This window comes from Chelonia mydas, chromosome 10 (genome assembly GCF_015237465.2).
Source record: "Chelonia mydas isolate rCheMyd1 chromosome 10, rCheMyd1.pri.v2, whole genome shotgun sequence".
NCBI classification, from domain to species: domain Eukaryota; kingdom Metazoa; phylum Chordata; order Testudines; family Cheloniidae; genus Chelonia; species Chelonia mydas.
In genome coordinates, this window is record NC_051250.2 from 15916078 (window position 1) to 15943443 (window position 27366).

General features: G+C 38.7%; 2 protein-coding genes and 1 long non-coding RNA gene across 13 annotated transcripts in view; 1 reads left to right on the forward strand and 2 right to left on the reverse strand.

The window, feature by feature from the left end:
* The window catches only part of CYTH3 (cytohesin 3), a 98796-nt gene extending 98039 nt beyond the window's left edge, over positions 1–757 (reverse strand). The window contains exon 1 of one of the 3 annotated variants that reach the window (XR_006284194.1): positions 557–754. Coding sequence is in view for 2 of the 3 variants with exons in the window: in XM_037909983.2 (XP_037765911.1) it covers positions 557–587 (31 nt within the window). In the remaining variant the exon portion in view is untranslated. Of the gene's footprint in view, positions 1–556 lie in introns of all 3 variants that reach the window. The other 2 variants (XM_037909983.2, XM_043523629.1) reach the window with 2 other exon arrangements.
* LOC122461931 lies at positions 1–14705 on the forward strand. Its single transcript, XR_006284195.1, has 3 exons — positions 1–34; positions 13505–13612; positions 13932–14705. It is a non-coding gene; the product is annotated as an uncharacterized LOC122461931 (long non-coding RNA).
* FAM220A (family with sequence similarity 220 member A) overlaps positions 3993–27366 on the reverse strand; it is a 27259-nt gene continuing 3885 nt past the window's right edge. The window contains exons 1-6 of one of the 9 annotated variants that reach the window (XM_043523623.1): positions 26380–27286; positions 23080–23180; positions 14700–14859; positions 13021–13201; positions 11821–11916; positions 3993–4183 (exon numbers count right to left, since the gene is read on the reverse strand). In XM_043523623.1, coding sequence (XP_043379558.1) covers positions 4155–4183; positions 11821–11916; positions 13021–13201; positions 14700–14859; positions 23080–23180; positions 26380–27219 — 1407 coding nt within the window. In that variant the 5' untranslated portion in view covers positions 27220–27286 and the 3' untranslated portion in view covers positions 3993–4154. Of the gene's footprint in view, positions 4184–8979; positions 10118–11747; positions 11917–13020; positions 13202–14699; positions 14860–23079; positions 23181–26379; positions 27287–27366 lie in introns of those variants that run through there. The other 8 variants (XM_043523624.1, XM_043523622.1, XM_043523621.1 and 5 more) reach the window with 8 other exon arrangements.

Here is a 27366-nt window from a genome sequence, read left to right on the forward strand (position 1 = left end):
CGGCAGGGTCGAGGGGACAGAGTGGAAGTACCGGGTAAGTGCTCTGCATTAAACGTGATGTGGGGGAGGCACAGTCGGGGATGTGGATATGGGGGCGCAGGGTGGGAGTCACGGGGTATCCCAGGGCGCTCAGCAGGAGTGGTAGGTGGTTGCAGGGGAGCAAAGAGATGGGGTGGGGGGCAGGCAGGAAGGCAACGCGCCAGGGGTGTGGCGGGCGCTACGAGAAGGTGCAGCACGGGTGGGAGGCGATGGCAAGGAGGGCGCAGCGGAGGTGGGGTGTTCGCGCCTGGGAGACAGGATCAGAGTCTCCCCGAGAGCAGGACGCTCCAGACAGGGAGGGAGACAGCCGCTGCCGGCTCCCCACTAGCAAACACACAGCGCCCAACCGGGGAAAGCCGGGGGCGTGGGGCGGGGCATGTCCCCCAGCTCAAAGCCTCACGCAAAAGAGACCAGGTACAGGAGACCGTGTCCCAGCCACCACCCACCCCGGCGGCCCAGCCCCCCTCTACCGCCTCCCCCAGCCCCGGCGGCTTGCCACACCAACTCCGCAGCTCACCGCCACCGCCGCCGCCGCCTTCTTCGTCCATGTCGGGCGCCGTGAGCAGGACTCTCGGGAGCAGTAGAGGCTGAGCGGGGCCCGGGGGTGTCCCCAGCCCCTGTCCCGTCGCCCCCCTCAGACGCTCACCCACAGCAGCCGCCCCGAGCGCAGCCCTGGCAGCAGCAGCTGCTGCCTCTCCCCAAGCCGCCCGCCCCCTCTCATGTGACCCACGAAGAGTGGGAGGGGGGGAGGCGAGGCGGGCCGGGCCCAACCCTGGGCTGCCTCATCCCCAACCTTCCCGCTGGAGTGGCACGGCGGCCGCCCACCCCTCTCTGGGGCACGGGGGGCCGGGAAAGGGGCACCCCGCTGGCAAGGGGTCCCGTCTAGTGACAACAGGGCTCTTGCCGGGTGGTGTTTCCTCTCTGTGTCTCTCTCTCACACACACCCCTCGAAGGGGTAAAGCGCCTACTCCTCCCACAGCTGCCACATTTTGTACAGCTCCGTGTGAGAACTTGTATGCAAATTATGTCGTTAAATGTTTTGCATAGAATTGGAGGATGTAGATTTGTCGCCTAAACGTCAGTTTAAGATCAACACAACTTGCGCCCCCCCCCCCCCAGCAGTGGATGGAGGGGAGGAGGAAGCTACCCGGCTGCACAAAATTTGGTGGGTGCTGAAGAGCATCTGGGGAGTAGGTAGGGACCGTCTGAGGGGATGACTTGAGGCAATTGAGGGTTTTGGGGGAGGGGGGGGGCAGCTAACAACAGCTAGAGTTGCCAACCCTCCATTATTGTCCTGGAGTCTCCAGGAATATGTCCAACCAAAATTGCCAACCTTAACAGCAATTGGGTTTGTAGAGGTGCCCAATGGGGAGGGGAGGTAAACTGGAGCCTAGTCCAAGGGGAAGCTGGGGACTGTTGTACCTGTGGCTGGGGATAGCTAGGTGATAACCGGGGGAGGGAAGGTGGAGGTTGGCTAGGTTTGTTGGGAGGGCTGGGGGGGCAGCAGGTTGAGGTGACTGGCAGCTGTTGGGGGTGCTTGAAAAGCTGGGAGTAGCTAGGTTTGTGAAAGTGTCCAGCGGGGTAGCTTTAAGCAGGTGGGGGAAAGAGTTGAGGGTGGATGTGGATAGCTTGGGAAAATGGCAGCTGAGAGAAGCCAGGATTTGCTGGAGGTGGAGCTAGGTGGGTAGAAGTGTCTGGTGGGGAGCCTAGGGCAAATACTGGCACTTTTTGCAGGTGGTGGCTCTCTCCTTGCTCAGATCCAGCAGGGGGAAGTGGTGAAAGGAGGCTGCTTCCCCAGCAAGCATTATGGTAGCTGCGAAGGACAGGTGGATGCCATTCCTGCAGCCCAGTTGAATGCATGACATCCAATCTGGGCAGCAGGACTGCATGAGGATCACCCCATTTTAACATTTGCAGGACTCCCTGTACAAGTCAGGGAGGTCCACAGTTTCAACACTGAAGGAGGGGCCATATGGGTTTTGGTGTCTACAGCAGAATCCCTTATGAGTGGCAGGGGGCCTCTGTTTTGATAGAGAGGAAGACCCTCTATGGCAGGGGTTCTCAAACTTCATTGTACTGTGACCCCCTTCTGACAAAAAAGTTACTATATGACCCCTGGAGGTAGGCAGAGACCGAGTCCCACTGCCTCAGGTGGGGGAGAGAGGGCTGCAGCCTGAGCCCCACCACCTCAGGTGGGGGTGGAGTTCAGGCTTCGGCTTCAGCCGTGTCCCAGCAAGTCTAATGCTGGCCCTGGCAACCACATTAAAGTGGGGTCCTGACCCACTTTGGGGTCCCAACCCACAGTTTGAGAACCACTGCTCTATGAGAGTGAATCACACATTTTGATATGTGCCGGAGGCTCACCTTTCTACATTTACATGGGTCACAGGACTACCAGATAGCCTGCCTACAGGCTTTTGACCAGACACTCAAGCTTTTGTGGGATTTTTCAGGCCCTTAGCACAGTCTCCAGAATCTTAGGCCTTTCATAGGTGCCACAGGTGGTAGGACTGCAGCCTCCACCCCCACAAATGTGAATAGAACAGTTCTGGCAGTAGAGGACAGAGTATATTCCTCTTTTTTTTAAAAAAAAAAATCATGTATGTAAATTTTTTTATACAAGGAAGAAACTGTAGGGAAAGTAGTCAGCCAAGAGGAAAGGCTCTTTAGTTTCCCATTGTACGCTGGTATGGGCCAGCTTCCAGCCTATTAAACTGTGTCAGTAGTACTCATCTCATAATACCCTTATTCATAGGTGGTCATTACAGTCAATTTTGCTTGGAGCGGAGGTTTGGTTCAGACAACTTCCCTTCACAGGAACAGTTTTACTCACTTAGAAATCATAAAAGTCTTACTAATCCATTAAAATAGTCCTCCTATTCTATTTAAATTACACATTACATTTTTTAAAACTTGGCACATAAAAATAGTGGGATGATTACACAGTACAACATTATAGCATTTAATTGGAAGGAGATACATCTTTAAAGGGTTTGCATTACATAGTGGAATTTTCAGAAGATCTTTAAAACTAGAGAGGAAAAATTGTTTGAATGAAGAAATAAAGTGACTGGAGCTTTAGACATTTTACAAGGTGGGCAAGCTATGACCATTTACACCAGATGAGTGTTACGTTCCCCTGGTGTTATCTGGACCAGTGATCTGCTAGGTCACTCCAATCCTTGACTCTGGGAGCCAGCCTTACCCATAGGCGTCGACTGTGGGTACTCTGGGGCTGGAGCACCCACAGGGAAAAGTTAGTGGGTGCTCTGCACCCACTGGCAGCCAAGCTCCCCTCCTGGCCCCACCTCACCTCCACCTCCTCCCCCTCCCCTGAGCATGCCACGTCCCCGCTTCTCTGCCTACCTCCCAGCGTTTGCCACCGCAAAACTGCTGTTTTGCCACATAACAAGCTCCAGGAGGGAATGGGGAGGAGCAGGAATGTGGTGTACTCAGGGGAGGAGGTGGAGAAGAGGCGGGGATTTGGGGAAGGGGTTGGAATAGGAGCAGGGAGGGGGCGGAGTAGGGGTGGGGACTTTCAGGAAGGGGTTGGAATGGGGGCAGGGGTGGGGCGGTGCTGGGGGCAGAGGGGGTCGAGTACCCACCGGTGCCAGCAGAAGTCAGTGCTGATGGCCATACCCTGCTCTGCTGTGAGAACCCCCACTCCTGGGCTGTTCACACACAGCCTCTGGCATGTAAGCTGCTCCTTGGATTGTGCAACCTAATGACACTAGCCAATATCTCCGGTCCCAGACACAACCCTAGGAACCTCCACCTTGCAGCGTCCAGTTATGCCCACTGGATGCTGCAAGCTTATATGTGTTTGTCAATTTAACAAAGAAATTGATATGTACCAGGCTTGTTATCCCAAAGGAGTCTCTAACACACTTCAAACCAAAGGCACTGCTTCAGGTACAATAAACAAACAGATTTATTAACTACAAAGATAGATTTTAAGTGATTATAAGTCAAAGCACAACAAGTCAGATTTCGTCAAATGAAACAAAAGCAAAATGCATTCTAAGCTGATCTTAACATTTCCAGTACCCTTACAAGCTGAGATGCTTCTCACCACAGGCTGGCTGGTTGTCCTCCAGCCAGGCTCTCCCCTTTGATCAGCGCTTCAGTCGCTTGGTGGTGATGTCTGTAGATGGAGGTGGAAGAGAGAGGAAGAGCATGGCAAACTTCTCTCCCTTTTATCATGTCCTTTCTTCCCTCTTGGCTTTGCCCGCCGTTCCCTCCCCTCCCCCCGAGAGTGGTGAGCATTACCTCATCGCAGTCCCAAACTGACCAAAGGAAGGGAGGTGACTCACTTGGGAGTCCAACAGATCCTTTGTTGTTGCCTAGGCCAGTGTCCTTTGTTCCTGTGAGACTGGGCTGGGTTTGTCCCCTACATGCCCTGATGAGGTGTGAACTGCCCCTCTGCTCTTGGAGAGTTTTTGTCTGGGCTTGTTTAGCATGAGGACACATTTTCAGGCTCATCACTATATACATGAAATTACAACCTATAACATAACATTACTATAACAACAATGCTCATGAGCATCATGAGCCTTCCGAAGACACCCAACATGACCAACTTTGCATTGGATACCACACAATAATTTTATAAGGAAAAACATGGGGTGAAGGGGTTCCCACAATGTACAGAACGACACAATAAGGAACTTGCCCTTGAAGTCTAATGCCAAGATTGTTCAACTTGTATTCAACTATACTGATTTTAGGCTTTTATTTTTACCTCTAATGTAGTGCTCCTTTAGATAACATTTCTTTCCTTACTGCTTGTGTTTGGCAAACTATTTTCTCCCTTCATGCTGTTTCAGTTGACCTTAAAGTTAATACTGTATACTTTTTTTGCTGCAAGGGAAACTCCAGTGCACAATAAAAGATATTCTAATCACTGCCTCTAATTACAAAGAAGAGTAAGCCACAGTACAGTCCTCCTCCCGTTAATTCAATGGCAAAACTCCCATCAACTTCAAAGGGAGCAGGATTGTGCCCAAAAAGAAAACAAATGGTCTTATATTAATAACAAAAATAACAATTTTATTATATGAAGTACAATTGAAAGAATTGGTATTCCCATTAGAAAGTGTTCCGATACCACAGTAATAGGATATTTTATAAAAACTTCTATAGATGGTGCTGAAAAATCAGACAGTTTCAGAGTTGTATGGTAAATTAAATCATTTTTTAAAAATCAGATTTTATTGTAATGTTATTAATTTACACCAACTGTTAAATTAACCACAGCAATATAGAACTTACCCAACAGCAACTTGGAAACTGTCCGCCTTTCAATACGTTCTCATGGGAAAGCTGTTCCTTTTAGACCTATCATACATATCAATAAGGGCTCCTGATAGGAAGGACCATTACAAATTATAACCTCCACTTTCAGGCTGTTCTTTCACTGAGTATGGTATTGAAACAATGGCAGCTGTTTCTAGAAATTTTTAAACTTTTCATATATATCTATCTTACTGTAAATATGTTTATGTAAGGGCCTAGTTCTGCAGATACCCTATGCACAGAACTCCCTTTCACTTCAATTAAAGTTCTGCATGCCGAGCGCTCACAGCATTGGGCCCTTTAATCTTTATACACTAACAATCAATTATGGCAGTAGTTTTTAAGATCAAACCCTTTACCTCTGTCCTTCAGTTTCCTTATCTGTAAAATGGGGTTAATAATAATGCCTTACTGTGGTGCTGCCTAGTTCAGGAGTGAGAATTAGTTAATTATGTACACAGCTTTGAAAATGTAAAGGATTAAGTTCAGAGTATTTTATTCTTGTTAATTTATCATCATCATCAATTGTTTAATAATCTGCATCTTCTACAGGCAGAACAGCAGATCCCTCAACTTCTTCAACCTGAAGCTCCATAACTTCCAAGAGCTGCCATGTTTGGGTCCGTAATTTTCAAGGCACTCTATTTTCCTTTACATAGTGATGCAGTTTTCAATCAACACCTTTAAAAGGCACCTAGAGGCTGCCTTTTAAAACTTCTCTTCTTTCTGATCCTTCTCCCATCAATTTACATCTCAGTTTCTATCACACAGCTATGTTTTGTCAATTTTAGATTCAGAAGTTTCATATTTGATCCTCTTCAGAACCTGTCATTCCACATAAATAATTTTCTAATAGATCTTCTATTGTGTTCTTTATCTTTGGGAGAGAATAGGACATCCTCTAAGAACTTTGAGGTTAGCAGAGATAGTCCCATTAATTGTGACAGTGATGGTATTTGCTGAGTTTTGAGGCAATCCAGTTTCTCATTTATTGTAATTTTTAGGCATTTTTGTTTTGTTTCATTCTTCCCTCTCTTTTGGTTAAGAATTCCCATTAAGCAGTAATTTACCTCAGATTTTCCAGCGTAATGGGCCAGGAGCTCATTTGATGTTTACCCCTGTTTAGAGGGTCAGGACAGTCACAAGACATATGCACCGCTTAAGTCCCACTGTCAAAATGGTGCTTATGGCTTAAGCCTTCAATTAGCCCTCTGTTTAGGTTGCATTTTAACCCCACAAAAACCCCTCTGCTATTTTGGAAGTTTACCCTTCATCCCTTCTTTATTGTGGAACATTAAAAGGATTACCTACCTACTAGAGAAAATAAAAGAGGACAACCCAGAACATCAAGAAAACAGTAATAGAGATTGAGTGAAAAGAACTTTTAAAAAAAAAAAAAAATCAAGTGTTGCTTCCTTTCTTGCTGTTTAATAAGTTCTCTCTAGCATCTTGATAATTCTTTCCACAAGCATAACAAAATCAAGCAAGATTAATCTTACTTTGATAAATTTCCTCTTTCAGCTGCTTCTAAGTTCCCATTTTATGCGGTTAGATTTTTGTAAACAGTACAGTTTGAGTCAAAGTATTAGCTATGGGAATGTGCATTAAAATGGACAGTAATGGGAAATTATATGATCTTTATACTAAACACAGTGAGAATATTCAGAATTGTATTTTTCTAGACAGAAATGAACAGAATACTTCTCATTATACCATCAGACAGACTTCAGTATCAGAAGAAGGGACTTGGAATACTATTTCTTATCTTTAATCACTGTGGGAGCAAAACCTTATTCAAAGTGGTAGTTCTCTCTTATACAAGTAAACCCATTGCATCTCTACTCACATAACATGTCATCACTCTTTTGCAGGATCAGGTCCTAAGTACTAACTCCATTGAACCCAATGTGAGTTATCATTAACTTGAAGGGGACCAATACATTCCACTGAATATATATGTTCCAAGTATTCAGTAAACTGGAATTATTTGATTTTAAATTATTTTTGTATTTCAGTTACTCACATGATTTAATAACAGTCATGCAAACACTTCAAGGTCTCATACGTTACTCTTGTTATTGTTAAAAATAAGAAAAATAGTTTTATTTCAACTCACAAGTTGTTTTAAAGGACCCCTCTGCCTCAGGTCTATATAAATAAGGAGCTATATATAAGTAGTACTGCATGCTAGATTCCAAACAGGAAAGTCTTAGCCCATCATTATCTGTCATTTTCTTATTTCTTCATCAGTACTTGAACTATCAACCCCTACAGCAAATTGGGTCACTTCCTCTGTCTGGCAGATAGGTTTTAATACTGGCTTATTTACAGGCATTCTTATGCTGTAAATATGCATCATATTTAATCTAAATTGTAAAAACATATTTACAGAAAATCATGTTTTCTGGTTGTCTTGGTAATTTCAGGTGTTCTTGCATCTTTCATTTAGTCAATATAGAGACAAACGAACTGTATGGAAAATCTGAGAAACACAATAGCTCAGGGTTAAGAAATCAAACATCTTTTAAGTGCTGTGTTTGCTTGTCATGTAATGTACGGATAAGAAGCGGTTTCATTTAAGATAGTAAAACATATCTCTTGACCTTTGAGAACATAAAAATTAGGGCTGTCAAGCAATTAAAAAACGTGCAATTTTTATTTTAAAAAATTGCACAATTTAAAAAATTAAATAGAACACAATTTATGTAAATATTTTTGGATGTTTTCTACATTTTGAAATATATTGATTTCAATTACCACAAAGTGCACAGTGCTCATTTTATATTTATTATAAATATTTGCACTGTAAAAAACAAAAGAAATTGCACTACAGTACTTGTATTAGGTGAATTGAAAAATGCTATTTCTTTATCATGAAAGTTTAACTTACAAATGTAGAATTATATTAAAAAAACTGCATTCAAAACTAAAACAATGTAAAACTTTAGAGCCTACAAGTCCACTCAGTCCTATTTTCTGTTCAGCCAATTGCTCAAACAAGTTTGTTTACATTTGCAGAAGATAATGCTGCCCACTTCTTGTATACAATGTCACCTGCAAGTGAGAACAGGTGTTCGCATTGCACTATTGTAGCCAGCATTGCAAGATATTTACATTCCAGATGTGCTAAAGATTCATATGTCCCTTCATGCTTCAACCACCATTCCAGGAGACATGTGACCATGCTGATGACAGGTTCTGCTCGATAACAATCCAAAGCAGTACGGCCCGATGCATGTTCATTTTCATCATTTGAATCAGATGCCACCAGCAGAAGGTTGATTTTCTTTTTTGGTGGTTAGGGTTCTGTAGTTTCTGCATCAGAATGTTGCTATTTAAAGACTTCTGAAAGCAAACTCCACACCTCATCCCTCTCAGATTTTAGAAGGCAGTTCAGATTCTTAAACCTTGGGTGAGTGCTGTAGCTATCTTTAGAAATCTCACATTGGTACCTTCTTTGCGTTTTGTCAAATCTGCAGCGAAAGTGTTCTTAAAATGAACATGTGCTAAGTCATCATCTGAGACTACTATAACAGGAAATATATGGCAGAATGCATGTAAAATAGAGCAGGAGACATACAATTCTCCCCCAAGGAGTTCAGTCACAAATGTAATTAACACATTTTTTTAATGAGCGTCATCGGCATGGAAGCATGTCCTCTAGAATGGTGGCCGAAGCATGAATGGGCATATGAATGTTTAGCATATCTGGCACATAAATACCTTGCAATGCTGGCTACAAAAGTCCCATGCGAATGCCTGTTTTCACTTTATGGTGACATTGTAACTAAGAATGGGAGTTAGAATGGGAGTTCTATGATCTCAAGCATATGATATACAAGAAATAGATTATTTCAATTTAAACATGAGAGAAAGTGCTGTCTCTATTATAATGTAACAGTGAGAAAACCATATGCCTAGGAAAGCAATACAATCAGGGTTTCATACAGATCATCATGTAGCAAACTTTGTTAATTACATCCTCAATGATTAGAGAGACAAGGTGATCTGAAGAAGACCTCTGTGTAAGCTCAAGCACTTGTCTCTCTCACCAACAGAAGTTTTTCCAGTTAAAGATATTACCTCACCCACCTTGTCTCTCTAATATCCTGGGACTAACAAACACTGCATACTTAGTGATTGTTTCTTGGGGGAAGGAATTCATGGCTGACTGCTAGAACCTGTAAAAATTTCAGCAACAGCTCTTCTTTCTCATGAGTACTACAAGTCTGTCTCCACCTCATGTCACCCTGCCCTAAACATTCTTCCTCCCATCTATCTTTTTCCTCCCCAATCTGTTACTCTTCTGAGGCTGCAAAGCCTCACACAGGGAAACACGAAAAGGGCTTTTTTTCCTTTCTTCCAGGCTTTTCTCACTCTTAGTCCTTGTCTAAGTGGTGGAGCTGATCCTGGTGGAGCTGATCCTGTGCCACTGGTTCAGCAGAGGCTCTGTCTTTTTCCCTCTGGCCGCTGTCCCCTCAACTTGCTCACTCTCTTCCACCACGCTTTCCTCACTAGGCTTTGCTACTTCTTCCTGATGTCTTGATTCTATGTGGGATAGCAGAAGGCAGCTTCGGATTGGCCCTCCTACTACAGATTGCTGCTGCTACCACCTCTGCTTAGCTTCACTTGGGTGAGCTGAGACTCCTCATCCTTTCCTTGGCTGATCCCTCCGCTGAGTTCACTCCTCTTGGTTCCGCCCTTCAGTCAAACATAGCCCCCTTGCTCAGTGACTGGTGAGGAAAGGGAGAGAAAAGGCCTCCAACAGGTGTATGTCTGCCTGCTGAACAACAGGGTGAGAAAGCAACCTCCAATAGTGAGCAGATGGTGAGAATTTAAAAAAATATTGGGCAGAGAGCATAAAAGTCCTGGTGGCCAGGATGAAAGCTAGCGTCTCTAGCCATAAACCAAGGGTTAAAGTAAGTCTGGCACGTAGGCCTTGAAGGAGAATGCTTAAATGGAATTTCTGCGCTCTGTGGAGATATTAAAGATCACATAGCACTTTCTGAAAGAATAAGGCTTTGCCTTGGTATCTTTGGCCAAAATTTCTCCTCACCTCCACTTCTATTCAGTGTTTAGGGCATAGACTGGCTGTCGCCCACAGGTGGATACATCTCAAGGGTGAAGCCATTTAAGTACAAACATACTTTATGAAGCACTTAGTCATAAAAAGTGCTAAATAAAGGAAAAATCACTACCATTATTAATGTCCTAAAAGGTGGCTATAAAATAATGTCAGCTATTACTTTAAGATCATATAAATTTTGTAACATTATTTAACTGTAATTTGTTTTAATTAATATTTTAATAAAAAAATTAAAAAAGTGTAAACCTCAATTCATTTCAAGGTATTTTAACAATATGTTACTCTGGTAAGTAGCTGTAAAACCTTTCAAAGCCTCGACACTAAATATGAATTATTCCGTAATGAAATCCATGTGTTCTAGTAATCAAAATTGTATAGTGTTCTATAGTAACTTTTAATTTGTCAGAATTTCTTAATCTTGGTTTTATTTCCTTTTGCCCTTGCCATCCAGTTAAAATATATAGTTTTATATGAGATGTTTGCTTTGACGCTCGTTTATTATTTGGAATAATTTGAAAATAAATTCACAACCTAAAGCAAGATTCTTAGTAAAGGGGGAAAAAATTGCTGCAAAAAACTTGCATCTGAAATATGTTTGTGTACTTAAATTAAAATAATCACACACAAAAAGAATCAGTGTCAAATCAGAATAGACAAATATTTGACAATCAACTAAAAAATTACTAATTACTTTTGAAAATCTTGCTCCCAAAAACTAACTAGTTATTCTTGTACCTTAGTTTTGGGATGCCCAAATTTGAAGCCCCCTTAAAGGGGCCTCATTTTCAGAGGGTTAATGCGTTGATTATGTAGCTCCTTTAAGGGGTCTCAGGTTGGGCACTCAAATACTTGGGGACACCAAAAATCATTAGTCACTTTTGAAAATCTTGTCTTAAAAAATGTCACACATAAATAATCCAGAAAATACTTAGGAGTCAAATTGATTAACATCTTAATTTATAACAGTGTAAAAATCTGGTTCACTGTTAGTACAACTGAAATCAATATTATCTGTATTTTTATACCTAAAAACTAACCAGTGTCGGTTTTAATATGCAGGAGATTATATGTATCCTTTCATTTATATGTTTATATATATATTTAGTTGAGAACAGACAAAACCAGAAAGACGATAAAATAACGGAAGGAAGTGGCCTAAGATATAAAAACTTTCAGGTCTGTATAGCAGAATTTATCACTAAGAATTAATGTTGGCAAGCTGCCAAGCCTCAGATAAAAGCAGCACTGTAATGTCAGAAGTTTAAAATAGGTGTAATGTACAATATTAAATAGATACATTGGAAAATGCTATTATGTTTTACATAGTCAGGCAAACATTTTATTTTCAAGTTTCAGTTTTTTAACATGCATCTTTATGAACTTGGTTATAGTTTCATTACCAAAATTCTCAGCAAGTTGCACAGGCGTTAGATCTCCCAGGAGGCTTTTCATATCAGCTTCAGCATTCAGCAATAAATAGCAAATTCCCAAGTACCCTAGATGAAACAAAGATGGTGAAGAGGATTTTGGAGTCCAAAAACTTCTGTTAATATTACATCTATATTTCTTTTATTTTGTGGAAAAACAAAATTAGTTCACCTATTTTAAATATCTGTTTAAATTTAAAAACACTATTTTAATTCCCAAAACAATCTAAGACAACATACGTGATTTCCAAGAATATTGTTTTAATAATAAATTTGCACAGAATACCATATCTCCATTTACTGGAGTATAAATGAAAAAAAAACAAACAAAACAGAACAAAAAACAGAATTGTAGGAGATTCTGGGGAAGTTTTTTTCCTTTATATAATAAAAGCTTAGAACATTTTAACAGAATTGGTCAGCCTGCTTTTGTTAAAAACATATAATAAAGATTAACAGGTGTAACATCATATGCTAGCAGCACAATCAAAATGGAAAGACCTTTCAAATGTGCGGTGGTGAAAGAGGGAATGACAAGTATTTTCTGAATTTGTACATCATAAAAACAAAAATGTAGTAAGTCCAGTTATAAAAATCTGCAGTAACAATTCTTCACTAAAGAGATAATCAAACACAGTCTCCTCCGCACACAGGAAATACCTTTTGAAACCTGCCTGATACATAACTTTTTTTCTTCCTCACAGACTAATCCTTCCATACAATATTCTTTAGGCATTACTTTGTGTATCCTTATATTCACAATGTCTTGGTCTATCCTGCAAACTTTTGCAAGCCAAGATTTGCAGAGAACAGTTTCCTGATATGGCTTTTTTCCTAGCCACTAATATTCCCATGGAATATTATGCCATATTTTATACGAACTGCTCCCCCATCCCTTTTCAAAACATGGTTGTATTTCACTGAGATTTAGCAGAGCTGAGATACATATATTTTTAAATAGACAAAGAGCTCTTAAGCACTTAGACAATCATTTGATTCCTTAACTACAAGTACTGAAAGGTCAACTGAAAAGGTTAAAAAAAAAATCCAATAACATTCTTTGCCTTTTTTACATTATAAAGCCACATATATTGGGGTTGAAAAATAGAGTCCTCTTAGAAGTCTAAACTTCTGACAGCGACCATAGAAAATATGATGTGTGAGAAAGTTTACCATAGACAATAGCAAGATGTAGTGCAGTAGCTCCATCACACTGGGAATTTGGGAAATTCACATTAATTCCAGGATAATGCAGCAGCAAAGATACAAGGTGCATTTTTCCAGTACTCACTGCAGCATGGAGTGGTGTGTTTCCATTTTCTGCTGCTTGGTTTACATCAGGTATGGGAAGTCCCTAGAATGAAAAATAAGCAGGAAAACATTTTTGAGCTGAACAACCAAAACAGATTTACAATGAGAAAAGTATCTATATTTCAGATCATAGAACAACACCTCCATATTTTATATTAAATACAATATAAAGCCTTTTATCTCTGGGTAACGGGCTCAGGTGTGTCCCAAACCTGTAATGATCAAAAGTCATTACACCCATCTAGTGGCTGTGTGGAATTACTCAGTGATTTTTAGTCCTCTTCTTAGTAGACATATCAAGCCTAATTCAATAGTCAGCTCTAAGTGGAACTCTTGTTCTCTCTAGGTTCTTTTACAGTGTCTGTCACTAAGGTGTTTGAGAAACATCCAGCCTCAGAAGGTAGGCTCAGAACTGAATGGACATGAAGACTGAAGTACCCTCTCGACATTCAAGGTGGGCTTCCAAATAGATTGAAGGCATCATTAGCATAATAATGTGGGAAAACTTACACTACTTCTGTAGCTCTTCTGTGGAAAAATTGTGTGTACAATAGCACTTAGGGGTCCTGGCCCAAATCAGGACTTCATTGTGCTAGAAGTTATTCAAAGATAAAGTAAGAGACAGTCCCTGACCTGAATAGTTTACAATCTAAACAAACAGGCAACAATTTTCTATGCAACCAGTCTTTCATTTCATGAGCAAATTCACTTACTGTGTATTTTTTTAAAATTAAAACTAACAATAATATTTTGGGCTTGCTGATATCTTTCAGAAACTGCTTCTGCCAAAGAAAACAACAGTTTCTATATGATGCCACAAAGTTGGATAGCCAGAGCTGGTGCCAAATTTATCCCCAAACTGGAAAAGTCCAAGAACCACATAGAGCGCTTCCAAGACCTGAGAGCTTCTGCTCATTAAGATGTCTACCATAACTTAATGTAGGACTTCACAACCACCACTCCTCAGCTCTGGAGTTTGGACTCTGTCTGTGGGGATAAAGAAATTTCTCTCCCCCTTCCTCCCCCCACCCATCCGCTAATAATCAACACCTGTGTTTAATTTTCTTTTTTTTTATATATATAAATGCACCTCTCACTGATACTTGGGAACAAGGCAAATTAAGTAACACTTCTTTCTATATTTTTTTTAACTATTATTTTTCCAGATAACAGCTAAGTGTAACTGAAAGAATAGAGGGCAAACATTTATTTTTCTCTGTTTTATCTTGTTTATTTATGCATTTGACAGCCTTTGAGTATAATTAGTTTCCCCTAGTTATGTGGTTCTTCCATACAAGAGGGGAGAGAGAACATTTTTTAAAATAGGAAATATGATTGCAAAATAATAATCACTGGTGGAGTGACTGAAGAGCAGGGCAGAATCTGAGTCTTTTGCACTCAAAAAATCAAATTAAGGAGCTCTGAATTAATTTTTTATACCCACACCTTTTAGCCATTCTAATTTGTTATAAACCCTATAGAGTTCCTAATTAATACATTTTAATGTATTGTATTTAATGTAACTTTTTCAGTCAACTGACCATATCAAGAAAATAGTCCAGTATCTTTGGTTGGTCATATATAGTGGCTAAAAATATGAGATTTCGATTTTTTTCATCTACTGCATCAAGGTCAAGCTGCTGGTTTATAATAAGATAATGCAAGACATCAGCATATCCCAGCTGGACACTCTGTAGAGCTCTGAGGAAGAAAAAAAAAAATGTAACATTTCTTCATAAGGAAGATAAAATGATAAAAATAATGCATGGAAGTTTGTAATAGGCTGATTACCAATGGTTGTTTACAGTCCTATATAATTTTCTAAGAATTAAGAAAGGCACAGTCATTAAAGCCATAAAAAAACAAGTCATCCATAGTCCATTATAAAATAAGTCATTCAAAAAAAATAGCAAGTGAGGCTATTTTATAAACTTATGAGGATTTCTAGTGGTTTTCTGTAACTGTGGAGGTCTATGGAGTATGCTATAACTTCGGCCATTTAATTGTTATGTATGTCAATTGTTAAATTCTGACAATGTGCTTAAACTTAAATGTGACAGTGAATTCTCTTATTTTTTGCCATTATCATGATATTTTGTATTTATATAGTGAATTTCAAAGGCATTCAGGAACCTGGTACTATCCCCACCTGACAGAACGGAAAGCTTTGTTAGACAGATATTAAGTAACTTGCTCAGTATCACACAGTCAGGCACTAGCAGAGTCTGGAATACAATTGGTAATCTGACTACCAGTCCTGTGCTCTAGCTACTAAATTTCACTACCTCTCCTTTATCTTCCATTGTAGGAATATATTTATGGACAAGTGAATGTATATATTTGAATTAGCAAATATAGTAGTACGGAAGAATTGTGAGTCCTTCTAGTGCTGCCATAATGGACACCATATTTAAGGGATTTTTAAACCAGTATTAAAGCAACAAAAACACAGCTTTGTAATTGTCCAGAAAAAAATTAAACTCCACATTAAGATTATTAAAATTAAACTAGTTCTAAAGCATGATCCAAACTGGTTTACAGTTTCTTACTTTAGGCTTCCATTCTGCCAGTATCCAAAGTTGTATCCCTTTTTAAGCAAGGTTGATGCCAATAGCAATTAAAAATTAATTTCCAAATACAGTACAGGTAGCAGCTCATTCATAGGAAGAAGTGTTCCTTTCCTATCAGATTTTCAGAATGTTGGGCTGAGCAAAAGAGATAAAATTGTCCTTTAAGTCAATATTTGTCAAGCCTGGAATTTCTGCTAGGAATTGAAGTGCAACTCCTTCTCAGGCAGACCACCAATTGAAGAATGTCAAGTGTACATAGCTAACAAAGGCTTATCAGGTATTTTCAGTGATAAAAACATTTTTCATAATAATGATAGTAATAGTAGCCATTTGCAAACAGCAAAATGGAACTGTAGGCTTTAGATATTATTGTCTCAACAGTGCAAATTTTAAAAAGGAGCCTAAAGCACTTGCTATAAAAGAGATAAAGAGACTCATTCAGACTACATGGCTGTGTTCTAGATACTAGAACAAGACACATTAGAATGAATTTAAAATTGAACAAGTGTCAAAAACAGCTTGACAAAGTGCCCATAAAAACCATCCTGAAATGACAACTCACACAAGCTAGGAGGTTGCTGACACCCGCAAGTAATTTAGCCAAAGGAGAGTGTGATCAGAAGATACAATTACCAACGACAAATGAATGACTGAGCATAAAAGGAAAACGTGAAGTAAGAAGAGTTCTGAAAGTCACATTCAGCAGTGGTAACAATATAGGTCACAGAGCTTTTGAATTGACCTATATTGTAGAGAGGACACAAGCACTAGACTGGAAGGACTTGGAAAGTGCTACAGTCTGTACAAATGCTATCACTCAAAAGCAGCTAGAGGGTGGCATAAGATGAAAGGAGGCTGAACATTTAACTTATATTGGTCTGCCTTGATTAGTTTTCCTCTGAAGAGCAAGAGAGGAATGTAAGACAGACAGACAGATAGGCAAGCTTAGCTTACACAATACCCTCATATTTTCACTCTAATAGAAAGTTCATCATCCAGAAACCTGGTTCAAAATAAGTGGCTGAAGGTGCATAGCAGGCAAGCCTTTAGGATGATGGTAGAGAGTACTATTAAAATGTCTGTTTATAAAAATATTGAATATATATGTATCTGATAATTTAAAAAAGAAAAAAAAAAAAACCACCAGACTGATGAGGTGAGGTTTCAAGAAAGATTTTGCAATGAACTGCTTCAGACTGATTAGTCCATAACCTAGACCAGAAATGGTAGCATTTTTTGAATGGCACAAAACCAAGCAATTTTCATACCTTGTTTCTTTCACTCTAGGGAATCCTGCTTATGAGCAAAGATCAGAAACAAGAAATGTTAGTGCTGCTCCAATCCTTGAGGAAGCCACTAGGCAGAAATTTATCGTTCCGTGCCACCAGTGTGCATACTGGATTTGAAAGGTAGACAAGAAAAGGCAAATGGGATAAGGTTGACTCCCCTACTGATGGGCTGCTGGTCCAGAGAAGATTTAATTTGTAAAAAGGCCAGACTGCAAAATTTTTTTACTTACTCTGGTGAGCAGCTACTCACACGAGCAGTTTCATAGACTTCAGAACAGATGAGAGTGAGAGAGTAAAAGTGAGAGTAATTGATTATCAGAGCAAATAAATGAGAGCAAAGTTTCAGATGGTTGTCTCTGTCACTTGGGCTTTTTGCTCAGTGAGCAACAGATAAGCATTTTCTTTCAGGATTTTTTTTTTTTTCCTTTTACCCTTTGCTCTTGTGAATCCTTTCAATAGGAAACTCAGCTGTAGAAGAGTTACATCCTGTGGGTTTTTTAAGTCTAAGTTAAGAGATTAAGGAATACATAACAGAATCTTTCAAGAAGATACAATATTTGTAAAAACTTTGCTCTTCTTACAACTCAGAAGATTTCAAAATATTTTATAAGCTAACTGAACAGGTTGACGATAAGACCTCGAATTTTCCTCCCTCAAAGGCAACATGCAAATTATTCTTTTGAAATTGGTTTTGTGCCCTTTTGGTCTTTATAATGCAAAAAGAACTGAAGAGATTTTTTTCCTCTTTGCTTGTTTATTCAGCTTAGAAGTATCCAGAAAGTCACATCTAGCTTTCCCTACTTTTACTGTAGGACTTCGTAGTGATCTCAAATGTTGATTAGGCAAGCTCTGTCACTGCCTAACTGAAGAAGTTGGAGGATTGAATCTTTAGTAAAGGTGGTCTCTCTCAAAAGTGCTTATTGGACTTTGGAGTTAAAGTTTTATATACTTACATTAATTCTCCCTTTTCTCAGTTGCTTAGCTCTGTCTGATAGAATTCTGACATCAGGAGGCCAGAGTTCCACATCAGACAATCTGAATTGATTTAAAAAACAAAAAAATCAACCAGCTTTCAGGTTCTCTTTATGGCTTAGTGAAGAAGAAGAAAAAAATCCCTTCAACTTCTTTTGCAGGTGATTTTTAAAGAACAATCCTGCTATAATTGCATTGGAAACAACCTGGGAATAGCCAGTGTGTTTTTGGAGACTTTAGATCATATGTCAGATATGAGCTCCTTCTGCTGCTTTAAAGGCAGCATTTTGCTAACCGTGGCTTTTTCCACAAAGAGAAACAGTGAATGTAATGCATCATGTTTGACTCGCACACGACTTTGCCTCCAAAGCAGTGTACGTTCCTGCAGCCATAGCTGAAATGATGCTAAATGGCACAAAAAGGAGCAAAGGACAGAAAGCTTGACTTTTACAACTCAAAGAATCATGAAGGAAAGAACAATTCAAACTTTTAAAAGTTACAGTAGACAAAAGCTGGATTTTCACTATCATTACAGATCTATGACGATGACTATCTGCATATATAAAAATGGCACAGTTGTGACTTTAATATATGCTTTGTTAGGAAATTCCAGTATTCATTTTTTCCTTCCCTTTACTGCTGCTTTCAAGAGCCTTTACCCTCACTCACTATCCATTTAAAAAAAAAATTTTTAGTTGTAAATGTGAATTTTGTGTTCGAGAAGGGTACCCGCCCAATTGCCCTGGACCAAAGTCCCATTTTTCTACAGAATAAATATAGCATATAGAACAGCAGCAGCATATTTGCCTCAGAGTGTCCAACCTGCAGCAGTTATGATATTCCTCACCAAAGCCAGGAAGGTAGTTCGTTCTCCATGTCTGGTCAATCCTGGTGTAATTTAGTAATAATTGTAGTGATGACTTTGGGTGGCTTTGTCAATTAGTAGTAATTGGGGTGGTAGCTTTCCATTTCCACTTGATGTAGAAACCATGATCTTGAATTAATATAAATTTTACAACAGAAATTGTGTAAGATTGAGGAAAAGATGGAGAGGAGGGAGTAAACTTGTTAGTTTAAGTATCTTAATCAGCAATCATGGAAATATAATTTTGGAATATCTGGTAAAGTGACTAGATATTCAAAATTACCTTGATCCTGAAGAAGTCATTCAGCAAGATGAACAAAAATTAAAGTCAAGATGCTAAGTGGTGCGTGGTTCGGGGAATAAAGTAGAGCCACATTAAAGGCAGGAAAAGGCTCAGAGCATCCCTTCCTTATATGCATGCAGAGGAGATCCTTCATGTGAAGATTTCCTCCTGTATCTTTAGAAGGGAGAGGTGCTATCTTTAGAGCCAGCACCTGACAGTCCAATAGGGCCTCTTCTGTAGCCCCCCAACCTCCACCTCTCAAGGAAAGTTTCCCTTAATGGGGTTTTGCAGCACTTCTGGTCCTTTGGGAGTTATGAGAGATTGATCTGGGTCTTTTGAAAAAAACAAAAAGCAAACAAACAAACAAACAAACACACATCTCCTCATTTTTAAGAGACCAAGGACAGAAAAAAAGTGGTAGGACCCCAGCATATTATGTGAGGCTACTATCCTTAGCAGATAGGGTCACTGAGGTAGCTCTACTTCTACAATTTATCCCAAGTGACTGCACCCATTAAATCCAGAAATAAGAACGCATATTCTCTCCTTGTTCCACATACAGAATTCCTACTCCTTTTAATGGAAGTCATGTATGTGGACCGAGGGAAACTATAGTTTTGGCCTCTAAGTATCACTCCAAATAAAAAGGGCTGTCTTTTATGTTTCAGCCTTTGTAACTTTGACAAGCTACTCCCATGGTACAATCTGTGCTCTTGTTAAGAGGAGTGAGAGATTAAGAATCATGATCCATGCAATGATGCACCATTCTAGCCCTAACATGCAATTTCATATATACTACCTTTTTTTTAAAGCCATAGTTGAACTTGGGTATTATGTAAAGATTATGCAAATTTAGACCTAGTCAGTTTGGAAATATCCTGGATTTGGAGAAATCATTATTGGTGTATTACAACTGCTTATCACCTATGAGTAAGGAATGGATATAAAAAAGAAATACAAAGTATGAGAATACTTGCTATATTATGAACTCAGCAAAATCTGTTGTGTAAGTTCTGGCTTGGATTCCATCTCTTAAAGAAACTAAACTTGTATGGTAAGAGAAGCAGTGTCTTGTGAACTGGTTTACATATTCTTCAGGACAATATCTTCATACTTGTGTATTGAGGAGTCTCCCTTCCCCCTTTACAATTCTTGTTGTGGAAGGGACACTTGAGATTTTCTCCCCACTTTAAAAGCAGAGAGAACTGCAGCATTTTGATGTTATTTGTATACCAGCCACAGTGCCTCTATGATCTGTGTTTTGTAAGATAGTTAAGTACTATGATAACAGACTAGCTTACATTAAATTACAATCTATTACACTATAGTTTATAAAAATCAGAAAATAAACAAGCAATTTATTTTTCAAAACACTTTTATTTCTTTTTTAAACAGTTTGATAAAACCATTCATTGGCATTTAGAGTTCAACTGTAAACAATCACAATAAGTTACTATTGTGTATTGAACTTTACACATTTTTACACAAAATTGCAGTAACAATCCGTAGGAGTAAGTTAAATTCAGCATATTTGAGAATGGATTTGGCTACTGAAACACTGTACTGGAAAAATCTGTGCAGTCAGGTAAGTAAAATTATTCAAAAGCTTGATGTTTAACTCCCTCCTGTGGTGTAAGTAAGCAGCATCATAATTCATCAGCTTCTATAAGTTTATATAGTGCTATGATTAAAAAGTCTGCTTTCACTCAGAACAAGTTTTTAAGTTAACAACACAAAATCCTCGCTCATGAGTTAGAGTAAAGTAGAGTTTCAAAGAGACAAAGTTGTTGTAAACATCTTTCCTTACATGAAATTGGTATGCCACATTTTGATACATTTGTAACCTTTTTGACTGACACACCCTAGGAGACCTTCTCAATTTTTATGTTGCAGTAAGAGTTTTAAAGAATGACCAAAAAGAGTACTTCGTTGTTTTGTGTGCAAAAGCCTATAGTAAGAGTTTTAGCATTTACATCCAAGACAATTCACACTACCATGAATATAAGCATTGAAAACTAAATTGTTACCCACCGTCTGGGGATGGATTCTGTGTCAGTTGAAGCCAATGGCAAGGCTCGCACTGACTTCAGTGGTGGAGATCAGGCACTAGCTAATCTAGAGTGAGTTAATTTTAAAGAAACTGTCAACTTCAAAAATTGCTTGTCCTAACAGTAGGTGGTAAATACTCAAGATGACTATAACCAAAAGATTAGAGAACAAAGTTATTTGTTTCAGTTTGTTAACTTTAAGTCAGTTTCCCAGTCTATATGGGTCTTCCACACACCAGAAAAACGTGACTTTTTTTTTAAAAAATTAAAAAGTAGTAACAAAAATGGGCAGGGTTATACAGTCTCCGAGACGATTCCTGAAAGTCCCTTAGATTACTTTTTGAAATGGATTAGGTTTCAGATTAACAGTGTCACTTTAATGACCATCTGAACCCGGGTCTTAATACTGCATCCTGTGGACACCCAAAATTCCCCTTGATGTCAATGGGAGTTTTGGTTGCACAAGCACTGCAGGACCAGCCTCAAAACACATACCAATCCAAAAATCAACCAAAAAAAGAATCAATGACTGAAATTTAGAGCATGATGTTCAATCAATCACTTTCAGGCTATTATTCTGACATTTGGGTGTCAAAAGGAGTAGCCACATGTCCTTAATGTATTTAACATGAAAATTTTTTATCTGTAAATATGAATGGGCTGAGAAAAACATTATCTGAATTTTCATAAGTGGATCTATAAATTATTTGAGGAGGTGTATCGTGTATTTTTACATGGGAAATGATAGATTTTAGTCTAATTTCAAGAGAGGTTCATCACATTAAAGATTCGTAAGTAGAACTTATTTTTAAAGTTACTTTGTCTAAAGGCTTCAACATCTTTCAAGTATTATAGAAAAAAGATCAAGCCAATGTCATAAAACATGCCTCATTTAACATAATAGTTATGAAAAAAGATTGCAACCAAGTTTATTCAGACAGTTCAACCTCTCTTAAAAACTCATGACAGAGTATCTTACCAAAAAACCCAAGGAGCATAAGTTAACGTGATTATTTTGGTTACCAGCTGCAGGCCTTGATAGATTTGATGCCACAAGTATCTGACAACATAAATAAGATTACAATTCACAATCATAACAGTAAAAAGAGTGGGGATTTGAACTGTCAGGTAAATGTTTTTCAAAGCAGCTGGTTTAGAGGAAAAAAAGCAAACAAAATAAACTTACCACTGAGGTGGTATATCCGATAAGACTAATAGGTAAACTCCGATAAGCTCTCATGACAGATGTCAGTGTTCATTCACTGTCAAAATTTGTTATGATAACCAAATACAGAGGAGCCTATCCAAAATAGGAGAGGGTAGTGATGTGGGCAGGAGGGAAGTAAGTATACAGGACCAAACCATTTTCTCTGCTAAACTGGTAAAAGTATGAGAAAGAGGCTAAAGACCTGCTCCTATGAAGAAAGTCCACGTTTTTTCCAGCACACAACATAAAAAGTTCAGTCAAAGCACGTATGTTCCTCAAAACTCAGAAAATAAGCCACAACAAGCAGTTCCCATAATATGTTGCAGGTATTCTTTGCCTGGGCCCATGAAGTTTCCTTGTGAGGTATACATGTAATTTACATGAATGGCAGTACCTACTAGCCTTGATATTTAGTACAGTTTCTACTGCTTTTTGAAGTTTAACACTAAAGGGCCAAGACAGTTTACACATTCAAACACATGGCTGTGGTTTTGCCTATACACATACAGTTCTGCGCAGGCACATAAAAAAGGCTCAAGGCATTATTCAATATTTGTTTTAAACATACTTAAAGTGATCTTTAAAAAGAGCAGTGCAGTATTTGCTTAAGTTCCACGACAGTCAAGAAATGTGTTTATAAAGTTAGTTACTAGATAATTCTCAATACTAGATTTTTAATTTTCTTACCTTTCTGTAACCACTTCGTTTGTTTGCTTTGTAGTAGCAGAAACAGAACTCTTGATATGTAGTTCAGGAAGGACCTTGGTACTGACCAATGCCTTATAAAACTGAATTTTAAAAGCATTAAGTTGTTTAGTGACTAGTCTTATATTTTACTTCGATGTTTTAAATACTTCTGACATCCATAACTTAGCAAGCAAAAGATTGGAAGTATAAAAAAAAAAAGCCATCTTCTAGTCTTTTGAAATTACTCACCCCACTAAAATATATTCTTTCCTACTACAACAGATTCCTTAGGACAATCTCAACCCTAGAGAAGCATTTACTGTGAAAACTGAGTCCTACATCGGATTTACTGAGGCCATGAAACTCCCTGAAAACCAATTCAATGCTTTTAGTCCAGACATTTTCCCTCTTCTGAGATGAGACCATCACATCAGGTATTGTGAAAAATTATTAATGGTGTACACATAACTGTACACAGTAGCCAGGTGTATAAATATTACCCATCTATGAAAGACTACCTCCCCTTTGGTTTACAATTCTCCCTCCCAGGGGGAAGACACTGACATTTCTGTGTTGCTGTCTCTGCCAGATAATTCTAGTAGTGCAAGAATACTGCTTTCGATTTATGCTTCTCCAGCCTTGAAGTGCAGCGTATGGCATGTGAAATGCTACCACACTAAATCATCCTTTATTTCAGTCTCAGATGGAATGTTTAAGTTACCTTTTAGGTTTACAACAAATCAAATTCAAGGCATCTTAAATTATTATTATTAGAATGGATTTAATTCCCTCAGAATTAACACTTTTTAAATGTTGTTAAAAGATTACATAGAGGAGACAAATGACAATTCAATCACCTTTCTGTGTCTAGTTATTGCAGACTGTTTAACCTGATCCCATGATCATGGCTGAAAGCCACACATTCAGGGAAGTTAATAGATGTTTCGCCATGACAAGACTATGTGATCATGTCTGTAGTATACAATATTCATCATACCAGAAGTCCCGTCATAGAAAAACAACTTGTTCACAACATTCAAAAGGAATGTTAAAGCCACCCTACAACAGGCTTCTGTAAAAACATTCTAGTCAGGATGTTTTTGCTACGTTTGTCTTTATGAGGTTTAAAAAAAAAAAAAAGTGGGGGTGAGGGGGGCAATCTATTTCTTACACCTTCATTTGCTCCTCCTTATTCCCGGACATTGTGTACATCAAAATCATCTCTAAAAGTAACTGATGTCACCAAAAAGAAGAGGAATGATTAAGTAAGAAACATGCACCAGGAGAAGATAAACCAAGGGACAAAGTGTTCAGCCTGGCTTTACAAGCATAAATAATTGGAGTACATTGTTCTTAGATGTCCATGCAACAATAAATGCAGATACAAAACTGCAACCAAGTGCAAAAAATGGAGACGAACTTTTGAAACACTTAATGTATAGGAAAAGTGATCCTAATTCTTTGCCCATAACTATAGCTTTAAAAATAAGAAAACTTTACATCACCTGCCCCCAAAAAGTAGCAGGGAGAATAATTTCTAAATTAACAATTTTCATCCTTTTCCATAATAGATCAGTAGCTTTTGATAATTTAATCTACAACTCAGTATTTGACTTTTTAGAGAATTGTCAAATTTCTAATGCTATTGACTATGTATTCTCACCGCGCAGAACTGTGAGCTTTTACTAAAAACAAAGTTGACATGAGTTATAGAACACATAATGGTTCCATTACAGTCTAATTTTTGCCCAAGACAGTAACAGCTCCCTCACAGCTGTTTACTATCTATAATGTATGACTACTTTGACATCTCTGCTGATTATGTAGCTGGTGCACATGTGATCTAAGCTCTAAAACTACATATATAGTTTTAAAGTGCACATGAAATAATTTTTTTTTCTAAATTTAGAAATATTTTTTAATCTCTTTCTTTTACTGCAACACATAGAAGTCAATCCATATTTGGAACTTAAAGCAAATAAAAGGCCACTTCTGAAAGCAACAAAAGAGAAACTTTTCTTCTTTTCTGAACTCCTAGAAGCCTAAAGGTGTATTGAATTATTTTCAAAATTTTGTAAATCATAACAACCTGGGGCATTGAAATCAATAGGATTACTCATATGAATACAGGTTTGTGGAATCAGTTCTTAAGGGCCAAATTCTTCAATGCAATGTGGCTAATTTGCAAAGAACTGTTGGCATAAGCTTGTCCAAAAGAGAGTTTAATACGCTTAGGAAGGATCATCTCAGGGTAAGGATGATATTTCAGTGTTACAGAGGCAGTGTTACAGAGGCAGTTTGTTTACCAGCCTGCCAGCATAGCAGGGAAAAGGGGACATGGCCGTATGTTTTGCACATTACTAGCCACATTTCTGGTCCTTACAGGACTGTTTGCAGCCACCACAGAGCTGCGCTCAGGATGCAGTGGGACCAAGTCACCACAGAGCTGCAACAGGATCAGGGGAGTGCAAAAAATTAGAGTTTTTAATCTTTTTACACCTCTACCTCAATGCTCTGGGGCACATCAGCCCCATTCCCCCATCCCCAAGTGGGCTTCATATTTCCAGTAAGATTCAGTCATAATTAAGGTTTGTTTTTTAAAGAAAGGAGACACAACCCCCTGCAAATATAATTACTTATACGGGAGACACTGATAGGCTTTGTCTACAGCACACCAGCAAGTTTCATTGAAGACATTCTTTAAATGAAACTAACACCACTTCTCTAAAAAAAAAAAAAAAAAAAAAAAAAAAAAAAAAGTTTTGAGAGATGTCCTATAGTGGAGTTCTCACCTTCAGAAGCTCTCAGTTAATTGATATACACAATGCTTTTGGAGTCACAGGTTTAAAAAACAATAACTGTGCTGAGATAGATGGATTGAATTCTAAAGGTAGAACTTTCCAATAGGGGACTATAAACACCAGCCAAAAGCACAGATTTAGGTCAGACCCTTTAAAAAAAAAAAAAAAAAAAATAGATCAGTGCTATAAAATTAGAGCCAAAACTGTTTCAGACAGCTTTAATGTGAGAAACTCATTTGAGAGCTGTATGAATCCTAAATAAGCCAAATTAAAATCTCCTGAACCCAGAAGTTATGGTATTCCATAGAATATTTCCCATTACTTATTAGACAAGAGTGTTTTATTAGCAACTCCGAGTGCCATTTAATTTTAGTTGCATAGCTCTCACTAAAACCTGAACTCTAACTTTGTCTCAGCGCTGTTTAATTTAATCAGATATATTTTTCTATTAATATTAAAAACAGCCATTATCAAAATTTCAGCATTATTTTGCATTTACCTTCACTACTGCATGCCAGAGATTTGCTAGCACAAAAGCTCGTACAGCTAGTAGCCACTGTGTTACTTGAGGATTATTTGTTGTATATTTTACATTTGAAAGCATTTTTTTATATCCAGTTGTTTGCTCTGAAGACATGACGTTTAAATAGTCAAGGAAAATACCCAGTTTCTGGTTGCTCAGTAGTCCCATAGGATATTCACTCAATGTGGCAGCAAGGATGGAATGCAGATCAGAAGGTTGCAGTTCAGAATCCAACTCCTCAAGAAATGCAAGTTGCAATTCATCCTCAATAATACCCATTTCTAATTCCAACAATTGCCTTTTTTGATTGTACTGTAGCTCTGACAGCCAGAAATGTGCAAAATGTACAAAGTTATCTCCAGTGCAACACCAGACACCCAAGTCACTAATGGAACTATATGCTTTCTCCAGCCAATCTGTCACAGAAGTACTATCAAAGTGGTTAAAAACCTTATCAAGTCGTCCTCTCTCAGGTGAAAAGAGCAGATGAGATGAATCCTTTGACGAGACAGCTGCACTTAAATTTAACCTTGTTGGTTCACTCAAATGAGGAGGCATTTTCTTGCCAATATGAGGCAAAGGTACAGCCTTAAATAAAGAGCAATTCCTGATCTTAAGAGAAAAGAATTCTTTTTGTAAGCTACTATTAACATCAATGTGAGAATTATTCAACAAGGAACACACTTCTGGAAGGTGAAGGATCTCACTTTGGCTATTTGGGCCACTTTCACATAAATGTTCATGGTTTAAGTCTTCTTCCTCCTCCATATTCACATGGGAGACAATCATAGCTCTTCTGTCCTTCAAACTTTGCATTTGGTTAAACAGCAATACAGAATATTAGTAACCCTAGCTGCAACACAGACAATAAGCACAGCAAGTCACAAGTCAATGGATCTCAATATGAACCTGAAAGAAAAAAAATGAATACAGGAAATTAACTCGTGGTCAGTCTCCATCTTC